At 42.6% G+C, this 10,842-nt stretch overlaps 2 protein-coding genes across 4 annotated transcripts; one reads left to right on the top strand and one right to left on the bottom strand.

The window, feature by feature from the left end:
- The first annotated feature begins 524 nt into the window (after positions 1 to 524).
- On the top strand, positions 525 to 5,663 carry LOC119340635 (protein argonaute 4B-like). Its single transcript, XM_037612551.1, has 21 exons — positions 525 to 800; positions 910 to 1,115; positions 1,222 to 1,416; positions 1,559 to 1,692; positions 1,808 to 1,905; positions 2,016 to 2,113; positions 2,204 to 2,354; positions 2,446 to 2,562; positions 2,666 to 2,773; positions 2,876 to 2,938; positions 3,048 to 3,161; positions 3,233 to 3,401; positions 3,480 to 3,595; positions 3,867 to 4,001; positions 4,126 to 4,253; positions 4,370 to 4,435; positions 4,627 to 4,690; positions 4,762 to 4,880; positions 5,155 to 5,271; positions 5,378 to 5,409; positions 5,490 to 5,663. Exons 1-21 carry the CDS (start codon positions 525 to 527, stop codon positions 5,645 to 5,647), a joined length of 2,664 nt encoding a protein of 887 aa, XP_037468448.1. The 3' UTR covers positions 5,648 to 5,663.
- Positions 3,044 to 9,134, bottom strand: LOC119340636 (pentatricopeptide repeat-containing protein At2g37320-like). 3 transcript variants are annotated; one of them, XM_037612553.1, is made up of 4 exons: positions 8,926 to 9,134; positions 8,392 to 8,476; positions 6,542 to 8,275; positions 3,044 to 3,141 (listed from the first exon to the last, which is right to left on the bottom strand). In XM_037612553.1, exons 3-4 carry the CDS (start codon positions 8,255 to 8,257, stop codon positions 3,124 to 3,126), a joined length of 1,734 nt encoding a protein of 577 aa, XP_037468450.1. In that variant the 5' UTR covers positions 8,258 to 8,275; positions 8,392 to 8,476; positions 8,926 to 9,134; the 3' UTR covers positions 3,044 to 3,123. The 3 variants fall into 3 exon arrangements, with proteins under 3 accessions (XP_037468450.1, XP_037468451.1, XP_037468449.1); XM_037612554.1 differs by lacking the exon at positions 3,044 to 3,141 and adding an exon at positions 5,758 to 5,894; XM_037612552.1 differs by lacking the exon at positions 3,044 to 3,141 and having other exon boundaries at positions 6,110 to 8,275.
- Positions 9,135 to 10,842: the final 1,708 nt, after the last annotated feature.

Genomic DNA, 10,842 nt, shown 5'->3' with positions numbered 1-10,842 from the left:
CTTGTTTCCTCCCCTGGGTTAGACGGCACCGAATGCTGTCAACTTGTGGTTCCATATCTTCTTTTTTTTTTTTTGCGAAATAACTTGTGGTTTCACATCAATAGAACTGGGGGAAAACCAAACCCCTATTGCATAAAAAAAAAGTTATGCTGATGTTGTACCAATTGATTGTTTAACTGGTTCTTAGATTCCAGATTATATTACTTGTCCGCATTTTTTTTCTTTGCTCGATCTTAATCACCTCCTGGAGTTGGGAATACAACCCCTAACTTCATTTCCCCTTTCTTTTTTTGCTTTTTTGAGGGGATCATTTCCCCTTTCTTGGGAAACATACCATGTAGTAACATCAGAAAATATTTTCATGTTACATAAGTTGCATCCTTTTTATCAATTTGCTTTTCATATATTTAGGGAACTAATTAATCGTGGAGCAGTGCGCACAATGTCTGGTTAATTCCCTGCCCAATCAAGAGTACATCCTTGCTGAGCGAATTTCCTTGCTCTGTGTTTTCCTTGCAGAAAAGATGGAGTCGCAGGCTCAGAGCAGCAAGGGCGATTCCAGCAAGTCACCAATGCCGCACGGTGGCGAGGGCGATGAACCTGGCAAGGATGATTCCAGCAAGTCGCCAATGCTGCACCGCGGCAAGGGCGATGAACCCAGCAAGGCGCCGCCCACGCCTCAGATGCTTCCCATCACAAGGCCACCCAAGCCCGGCACAAGGGGGCGGCGCATAACGCTGCTCACCAACCACTTCAAAGCCTCCTGGAAGCCAGCGCATGACTTCTTTTACCACTATCACGTACAGCAATCCCTCCTCCTAAACTAGTCCATCCATCACCATTCCATTTCTTCAACTTGATTTCCATGGCCACCTGCCAACACTTGGTTTCCAATTTTTCCATCCACAGGTAGATCTCAAGTACGCAGACGGTCAACCCGCTGCTGGGGAACGCGTGGGGAGGAAAGTGATGAGGCAGCTTTACGAGACCTACGCCTCTGACCTCGCAGGCAAGCAATTCGCCTACGACGGCGAGACGGGCCTCTACACCGCTGGGCCTCTTCCTTTTACCACCAATGTGTTTGAGGTTATCCTGGTTGATGCTTCATCCCGAAGGTAAAACACTCATCTGCTCCATCACCCATTTTATGTCATCTATTCTTGGAACTCATCATCTTCTCTTGGTAGTGGGAATCATCTTGACATTTAATATAACTTGCAGGATTGCAGCAACGAGCGGGAGCCATGGAGGAGATGGCAGCCCAGGGCCAAGTGACAACAAGAGAATGAAAACAGAAGCACACTCCAAAATTTTCAAGGTGGAGATAACCTTCGCGGCAAAGGTTCGGATGAACAATTCCTCACAGGATGCTCTTCGGGTTCTCGACATCATTCTGAGGCAGCACTCTGCAAAACAGTATGTTCTTAAGTTTATGTAGCACAACCTTTTTGATCTGTTTATCAAATGTTGCAAACTCTATGATGGCTCTCTGTTAGGTTCTTATTATAACAACCAATTCCATGTTCTTATACTCACTCAGCTTTCTTGCTGGCCGCAGGAATTGCCTTTTAGTCCGACAGTCTTTTTTCCGTGGAGATTCCCGTTACTTGGAGTTGGGTGGCGGTGTTCGCGGTTGTCAGGGTTTTTATTCTAGCTTTCGACCCACTCTCAGTGGGCTCTCACTCAATGTTGGTATGTTTATAATCTCAAGGCCTAATTTGCATGAGCTTCCTGGAAAAAAAGTTTGTTACAAGATTGAAGGTGGCATATTTGCACTACATATGATTGATTGTTGAAGTTTTTGCAGATTTAACCACCACGATGGTAGTGAGACCCGGGCCTGTGATTGACTTTCTACTCTTCAACCAGGATGTGAAGGACACTTCCAGAATTGACTGGCGCAAAGTATGTTACTACATCGTGATTTCTTAATAGATGTTCAGTCCTTAAAGAATCCATCACTAGACTAACATGTTTCCCTGCTCTAACCTTGGTCACCCTTGACATGATTTTAGGCCAAACGGGCACTGAACAAATTAAGGATCGAGACCATTCACACCAAGGCAGAATTTACGATTACTGGATTGACCGAAAACAATTGCAATGAGCAGACGTAAGATGTTATTACTCTTGAATTGTTATATGCAAGTTCAGGGCATACGCCTCACGTCCTCTTGTTTCAATAAATTCATTCTTGTTCTAGTTTCCCACAAAAGCAAAAAGATGGCAACACTGTGGATGTAACTGTCTATGATCACTTCATGAATCGTTGGTCTATGAAGATGGAAAAGTCTGCTAATTTGCCCTGTCTAATTGCGGGGAAGCCAATGCGCCCAACATACCTCCCGCTGGAGGTCCGTCCCTTTCTCGCTGTTCTTGTTCTGAGTCATTCTTCCCGTGCAAAGTCTCTTGTGTTTTTGGTGCTAATTTCATGTTTGCAACCAGGTTTGCATTCTACTGCCATTACAAAGGTATAAAAAGTCACTGTCAACGTTGCAAAGGTCAAAGCTGGTGGAGGGATCCAGGCAGAGGCCGGATCAAAGGATGTTGAGCTTATCTGGTGTATGTTACTCTCATAACCTGAATTCAGCAATACTGCAGTAGATAATGTTCACAGGGTCTAAAAATATTGAAAATACAATAAATCTCAATTTTATTTACCCAGGCGTTGCGTGCCAATAATTATAATTCCGATCCAATGCTGAGGGAATGCGGCATTGCGATAGATCCAGAGTTTACTCAAGTCGAGGGTAGAGTCCTTCAGGCACCACAGGTTAGTAGAGCCATACTGCTCTTTTCACTGGATGTATGTCTTTGAACGCCTACTATGCAGGCCCTTTGCTGCTTGCATCTAATTAAATATCGTAATGTGCAGTTAAACTCTGCAGATGGTAGAGAACTTCGTACACCTAATGGGCGGTGGAACTTCAATAATGACGTAAGCAACTGAACATACCTCTTGATTGAACTCTACACATGTGCACTGTAAACTCTTTATTGTTGCATATTGTTATTGATGCGGTAACGTTCCCAGTTCTGCTCTCCAGAGGTTCATTCAACCCATAAAAGTGAAGATGTGGGGAGTTGTTAATTTTTCTGCACGATATAATGTTGAAGATCTTGTCAGCCGCCTTGTCCAATCTGGTGCCAAGAAGGGAATTGTAAGTTCACCGTTTTGCATAATCTTGGGTTTTTTCAAAAAAATCTGGTATTGATCAAGTTATATTTGCAGGAAATGGCCAAATGTGGCGCTGTAATTGAGGAGAGTCATCAAACGAGACGGGAGCCTCCGACAAAAAGGGTAGAGGCTATGTTTGAGCAGATAAAAGCAAAGCTAAAAAGGAAACCAGACTTTCTCTTTCTCCTGTGTGTTCTTCCTGAGAAAAACTCTGACATCTATGGTTTGCTCTGCTACCTCAACTTTGCAAATAAACTTTATTATGTCTTTATTTATTATCCTAATCTATTGTTCTTATCAGGACCGTGGAAGCGTGAATGCCTTGTGAAACATGGTTTCTTTACGCAATGCTTGGTTCCTCCTGCCAATATCAAAGATCAGTACCTCACAAATGTGCTGCTAAAGATAAATGCAAAGGTTTGTGTTGTGATCTATATTTGCATCTTCAATGTACCACGCAATTTGTTGCCTTGTGACCATGAGGTCACGGGTTCGAGTCCTGGAAACAGCCTCTTGCAGAAATGTAGGGAAAGGCTGCATACTATAGACCCAAAGTGGTCGGACCCTTCCCCGGACCCTGCGCAAGCGGGAGCTACGTGCACCGGGCTGCCCTTTAATGTACCACACAATTTGGATTTGTTAGCTGAAAAACTGAATGCTTTCGTTTTGTTTCATTTCTGCCAATCAGCTTGGCGGGTTGAATTCATTGCTAAAAAAGGAAACAATCCGTGCTATTCCTCACGTGTCGAGGGTACCAACCATCATCTTTGGTATGGATGTTTCCCATGGTTCACCAGGACAAAATGTACCATCAGTTGCTGCAGTAAGTTTTGCTTATGTTTACAGTTTCCTGCAGTAAGAAGTCAGGTGTCAGCTGATGGTGCTGGAGAGATTTTCCAACCGACAATTTGCTTACTCACCTGGGTGTTTTTTTGGCATTTACCTAGGTGGTTAGTTCATTGAAGTGGCCAATCATGTCGAAGTACAGAGCTTCTGTGTGCACTCAGTCACCCAGGCTGGAAATGATTGATACCTTGTTTAAGCCAGTTGGAGATGATGATCATGGCCTCATTAAGTGAGTTTCTTCTGCTTGGATTTATAGAAGTGCAATTTAAACAATTGTAATAGCAATGCTTCCTAATTATACATATGCTTTTGTTTTGTTGCTCACTGGGACAATAACAATTTCAGGGATTCACTAGTTGACTTCCTCGGAAACAACGATGGTCAGAGGCCGGAACAAATTATCATTTTCAGGTCAGTAGTCCTCCCTAGATAATTGATAGTAGACTTTGCATTTAAGCAGCATAATTTTTCTGTAGAAATTGGTGGACAATTTGTGTTGCCCCTCGATGTTAAGAGTACAAACTGACTCTAATACTCGATGCCATCTTCAAGTTTACTTTGGCACCCTGATTTCTAAGGAAACTATGTTGTCTTGATGTTAGGGATGGCGTTAGTGAGAGCCAGTTCAATCAGGCACTGAACGAGGAGCTAGCTCAGATCATGGAGGTAAAAACATAAATGATGTTCCATTCTTCATGAGCCAGTTCTGGATAGTAATGTCTTTTTAATTGATACAGGCATGCAAGTTTTTTGGTGGCAAGCATTTTAATGGTAACTGGTTCCCCAAGTTCACATTGATAGTTGCACAGAAGAATCATCACACGAGATTTTTCTCGCGAAATGGACAGAGACCTAAGTGAATAATGTCCCCCCAGGTAACCTACATCTTTTATCTATACACCTACAATTTTGTATGGACCAAATGAGCAATTCTTAGGCCTTTTTACACATACATTCTTATCATATTCCTATTTTCCCCTTGTGTAGGTACTGTGGTTGATAGTGGAATCTGCCATCCAAGGAACTATGATTTCTACATGTGTGCTCATGCTGGCATAATTGTACGTTCTCTCTACCTTGTGAGTTGTGATTGTAACTCACATCGTTGCAAATGTTTATTTGAGTCTAAGTCATTCTGCTTTTGTGTTCCAGGGGACTACAAGGCCAACACACTACCATGTTCTCCACGATGAGATAGGCTTCTCTGCTGATGAGCTGGAGGAGCTCGTGCACTCCCTATCCTATGTGTATGTCCACTAAAGCAGTTAGTTTTAACAAAAGATTCAGTTGTTACCTTGCCTCTGATCATCACTGCATCCTTTTGATATTTCAATGCTTGCGAACTCGTTTCAGGTACCAGAGGAGCACCACAGCAATCTCAGTAGGTAAGCATGATTTTCCACTACTTGATTTCGCAACATATATATCAAAAAGGCATGGCTGACCATCTGATTTTCCCTCTCAGTTGCTCCCATCTTCTACGCACACCTTGCAGCGGGCCAGGTGGCCAAGTTCACCAAGATCGATGATATGTCGGAGACATCGTCCCAGGCTGAGGCTGCCCCGGTGCCGGAGCTGCCTCGTCTGCATCCCAATGTAGCGTCAACGATGTTCTTCTGCTGAGTCGCACAGTTTCCCCATCGTCGGTGGTTGGAAGCAACGGAAACTTTCTCAAATGCTACGGAACCGGTCGTAGTGTTAATGCCTGAGTGCTGAAGTATGCTTTTGGTCTTAGCTGCTTGATTTAGTGGGTGTTATCTCGACGAACAATCTTTGATTGCTATCATGGTGCTTTCTGTGGAGTTCCTTGCCAACAATAATCTGAACTTTTGATAGTCGAGACCTTAAACTCTGCTCATGTGCAAGGTGCCTACATATTTTGCATGTGAAGTTCATAAATATTGTCGCCAGCATGTCCAACGGTTAAGTTTCGGATTCTCAATAAGTGTCTTTAGTTTTGTGATTATGTACTTTGCTGTCAATTTACTTAAAGTAAAGGCCAGGCTTTTGACCCCACTACTAACATCGGTGAAAACAATAAGTAAAATATAGAATTACCCATTATTAAATATGTTTCTTTCACAACCCAAAGGAAAAATAATAAATGCAACTACGAAATAATTTTTAGAGGATACTAGTTATCTATAAGTTGCAGTCAAGGAGTAATTTCCAGATGTCAAACTGAAATTATGAGGTAATTTGCACTTTCAGATCAGTGCAAAAATAGCAGGAGAGAAAGAAACCGTCAATCCTTGTCTAGTCAATCCACCCTTCTCATATTTTGACTCCAATTTACATCAAAAGTCCCCGCATAGTTTGTACTAATCACTAATGAAACCTGGTTTACAACAATTGTATAAATAAGACTACATTGAGCATCAAAAATCAGATGGCAGATGGGAAAACACTAAAGCTGATGCCATATTGCAAGTCCCTGAGGTGTGAGTCATGCTTTTTCTATAGAATTGATTCTTCGTTCTTCATATAGACAAATGACTGGGGCGATCTCGAACTTACCTTGAAATATTCAGGCTCATCAAACTCAAGACCATCTATCAGCAGATCATACTTGTATTCCATATGAGAGCGCAAGCAGTCAAGAACAGCCAAGACATGATTTACTTGTTGGCTCTTTGATCTGTCTTCTGCTGTGAAGGTATAAACCTTATTGCCAATTTCTATCCAGCTGCACCCAGTGTTCGTCTTCAGTCCTCTCTCCTTCATCATCATCCTCACTCTGGCCACATCACTCCAGCAATCAATGCTAGCATATAGATTTGCTAGCTGTACATGAGTTGCAGCACAACCTGGCTCCAGCTTAAGACGGTGCTCTGCAGCATGGATGCCAATCGGAATGTTTCCATGCATCCTACAGGCAGCCAGCAGAGAACCCCATATGACTGCATTTGGAGACTTGGACATTGTATGGATCAAATCCCATGCTTCATCGAGCAACCCTGCCCGGCCGAGGAGGTCTACCATACACGAGTAGTGATCTAGCTCTGGTTCTATTCCAAGTCTGATCATTGCCTTGAAGCAGCGCCGGCCTTCCTCTACAAGGCATGCATGCCGACATGATGACAGGATGCCAAGGAAGGAGATTGCATCAGGCACTATGTGCTCCTCCTCCATTTCTTTTAGCAAGCTTAGGCAATGCTCAGCAAGGCCATGCTGTGAATATCCAAATATCATGGAGTTCCAAGAAATCAGGTCCTTGCACGCAATGCTCTCAAATATGGACTGGGCCTCATCTATACTCCCACACTTTGCATACATTGATATCAGTGCATTAGAGACATGCACACACAAATCAAAACCCATTCTCAGTTCTAGACTATGAACACTTTTACCAAGTGCAAGAAGTGCGTGGTTAGTACACACACTGAAGATAGTGGCAAATGTGATGTCATTAGGCCTGCACACTGACTGCCTCATCAGCTGAAACACCTGGAGGCAAGGCTCAACCTTATTATCCTGCACATAACCAGAAATGAGTGCTGTCCACGACACCGTATTTTTAACTGGCATGTTCTGAAAAACCTGACAAGCATTCTCCAGTTGATAACATCTTGCATATAAGCTGATTAAAGAGGTGCCAGAAAGGACTGATAATTCATAACCAACTTTCACCAGTAGAGCATGGAGCTGGACACCTCCCCTAATGGACTTCTTAACAGCACAAAAGCTCATGGCAGATGCTAAAATAGATATATCCGCACTCATTCCTCTCCTATGCAGCTCCATAAGTAGCATAAACTTGTTTACCTTTGCGAGCTTATTCATGGAAGGACAAGCAGAGATATCATGAGAATCAACGGTATTGGGTAAAATTTGCTCTGCATTATTGCTTGAGCCAACAAACTGCACTTTTCCATTACGCATAACATGATTTTCTGGCTGAACTCCCAAGATGTCATGCATACAGTCGTTGATAAGGCGGCGGTGAGATGGACCTTCCTCCTTGCCATTATATGCCTTCCTTGGCACGAGGTGCATGACTCTCAATGCGTCATGGATGCCACGACCCCCTTGCTTTCTTGATCTCTCGGGTGGTAAGTGAGTGCCAAAATTCGCCACACACAGACGAATTGGTGAGAACGATGGTAAATGTTTGCTGAAACGGTACCAGAGGAGATGGCTGTGCTTGTGCATGGCCGAAGTTGTCCATGGGCAAACCCAACAACATGCACAGGAAGTCGTGCAGAGCCTCCGTTTGGAAAGGCCTAGCAGCATTAACAGCTAAGCCCGCACCTGGTGAAGGGAGACAGAGGCATTGAGTTAGTTGTGTTTATCATGAAGGTAGATTTACTAATCCACTGGTCTCAGCTTTATGCATATCATAAGCAGATTGTGTCCGCGTTACTCACCCTGCAGCGTCTCTTCCAGCATCCTTGAATAAGAACATCAAGTTAAGGAGATTTTGGACGCCAAGCTTGGATGCCAATAATTTAACTGTTCCCACAGCAAAAGAGGAGGCGTAGTTAGTAATACATAGATTTTGTAGAGAAGCTCTTTTATATTGAATCAGTCGACCGAAGGCAGACTAAAATTCAGACCTATTGGCACGCACACATACATGATTTTCCATTGAGAAGGGGCAGATGCCTGACGGCCCATCGGAATAGACAAAACATGACAAAAATGCAAGTAACAATACAGGTGTAGAAAAGAGTACCAAATCAATGGCTTGATTCATCTTATATTTGACAGTTTGTACAACAATTGACAAGAAAATGTTGAAATAGCTGTGCAGAATCACGCGCGCATAACAAAATTTCTATGGCTACCACTTAATTGCATCACCAAAGCATGATACATACAGGACATTGGACACATACACATACACACAGGATACGAAATGTTGAAAGCCACCGCCGGCTGCAGGCTGCCTGAAAACTCACCAAAACCGAGATGGGCCAAGCGTGTGGTGTGGCGGCCGGGCACCGCAGGAGCAGCGCCGGCGCGGGACAAGGGACGGGGCGAGTTGGAGCAGGAGAGATGCCGCGGTGCCGGAGCTGGAGCGGGAGCAGCACGCGGCGGCGCTGCCGCACGACGCAGGAGCAGGCGAGCGGCGGCGGCGGGGGCTCTTCCGGTGCGTGCCTGCCCTCGCTTGTGGCTGCGCGCGTGGTTGGGTTGGGCCGTTGGGGGAGAGCTGCAAGCTAGATAGCACTATGTCTTGGGCCTGCACGGTTGCTGTCTGCTAGGGCTATCCCTCGCCCGCTGCGAGATGTAGTTCTGTCTCGCGTCTCCCGAGGCGGGTCCGATTCAGTACTATAGCTGCCCGTGAGTTTCTTTTCCTCTGTGTTTTTTACTCTGTTTTCTTCGGTTTTTCTTTGGTTTTATAAGGATTCCTTTTCTTTTTCTTTTTTTTCTCCGGTTTTTTGGTTCCTTTCTTTGACTTTTAACAGGTTTTCTTTGATCATTTCCTCTTTATTTTTATATTTTTTGCAGCAAATGTCTACATTTTTCATACATATTGTATATGTTTCGTATACATCAGAAACATATTGTATATATGTGTAATATTTTTTTCAAACACATAATTAATGTTTTATCAAATATATGTTTTATTGCGAACCAACCTGTGGTTGGATGGTTAGGTAGACAGTGGTATCCTCGGCCCATCGGGGTTCAAGTCCTGGTGCTCGCATTTATCCTAGATTAATTTCAGGAATTCTGACGATGCGCGTTCAATGAGGGGAGACGTTCCCGTTGACTACGAGGCGCCTACAGTGGCTTCGTAAAATAATAAGATGATATGATAGCTCAGTCTCTCGGAGGTATTCATAGAGTAGGGTGTGCGTATGTGCGTCATAGGGGTGAGGGTATGCGCGTATATATGAGCGCATGCGTCTGTACTATATATGCGTGTATATGTTTTATTTATTTATTTTTGTGCATAGTGTACTTTTTTGGTATGCATATAAAACATTTTTATCCATGTTTAACATTTTTCACATACATGATTAATTTTTCTTAAATAGATCTTTTTGAATGCGTGTTAAAACAATTCAAATACACATTGAAACTTATTCGATGATACAAAAACATTATTTAAATTAAGAACATCTTTTTTACATTGTATATTTTTTTAAGAATCACATATTTTTGAAACTCGTAACATTTTGTCTTAAACTAATATATATGTATTTTTGAATGGTAGGTAGCATTATTTTTCAATTACATGGACACTTTTTACATTGTATAAACATTGTTTACAATGTCACAATACATTTTTTTAAATGCATGAAATTTTTTAAAATGTTACAACATTTTTTTGGAATGCTATCAAACATTTTATAAAATTATTCTTACATTGTATACATTTTTTAAAGGAGTTTTCAATGGCATACCAGATCACACTCTTTTCTTATGAGCTTTCTCTCAAAGTTTCTCATAAAAGGATTTTAAATTTAATGAGGCGACATATGAAATACTTTCTATTTTTTCCACTGGGGTTTTTGAAAGGAATGTATACAAAGCATATTGTTCTCCAAACTCACCAACAAGTTTTCTCCTTCTTCAAAGTTTTTTCTCATAGTGTTATAAAGGAGACAATAATCGCTATATGTTGCATCATTTCCTCCTTATATTTTTTCCGCCAGGTTTAAAGGAGTTTTAGCAACATATATACTATTCTCCTCATATTTTCCCACTAGGTTTTTGGGTTGACTCATCCTGTAAAGGCACATTCCTCCTGTTGTGATTGTCGGCTATGTGTCGTTGTGGTGGGCAGGGTCTAACGACAAAACACTACCCATCCTGTTGTGGTTGCCGCATGCTTCAACTTTGTTTCTCTCTCTCTCTCTCTCTCTCTC

This window comes from Triticum dicoccoides, chromosome 7B (assembly GCF_002162155.2).
Source record: "Triticum dicoccoides isolate Atlit2015 ecotype Zavitan chromosome 7B, WEW_v2.0, whole genome shotgun sequence".
Lineage (NCBI taxonomy): Eukaryota > Viridiplantae > Streptophyta > Magnoliopsida > Poales > Poaceae > Triticum > Triticum dicoccoides.
The sequence above is the reverse complement of the archived record's forward strand: the minus strand, read 5'-3'. Positions and strand labels throughout refer to the sequence as shown.

What these genes read in the sequence shown, in the direction of transcription:
- LOC119340635 (XM_037612551.1), top strand. Translation starts at nt 525, where the DNA reads ATGGAGTCGCAGGCTCAGAGCAGCAAGGGCGATTCCAGCAAGTCACCA. An exon ending in AGGCAGCACTCTGCAAAACA is followed by an intron (nt 1,417 to 1,558) that starts GTATGTTCTTAA and finishes TGCTGGCCGCAG; the next exon opens with GAATTGCCTTTTAGTCCGAC. An exon ending in TGCTAAAGATAAATGCAAAG is followed by an intron (nt 3,596 to 3,866) that starts GTTTGTGTTGTG and finishes TCTGCCAATCAG; the next exon opens with CTTGGCGGGTTGAATTCATT.
- LOC119340636 (XM_037612552.1), bottom strand. Translation starts at nt 8,257, where the DNA reads ATGCTGCTAGGCCTTTCCAAACGGAGGCTCTGCACGACTTCCTGTGCA.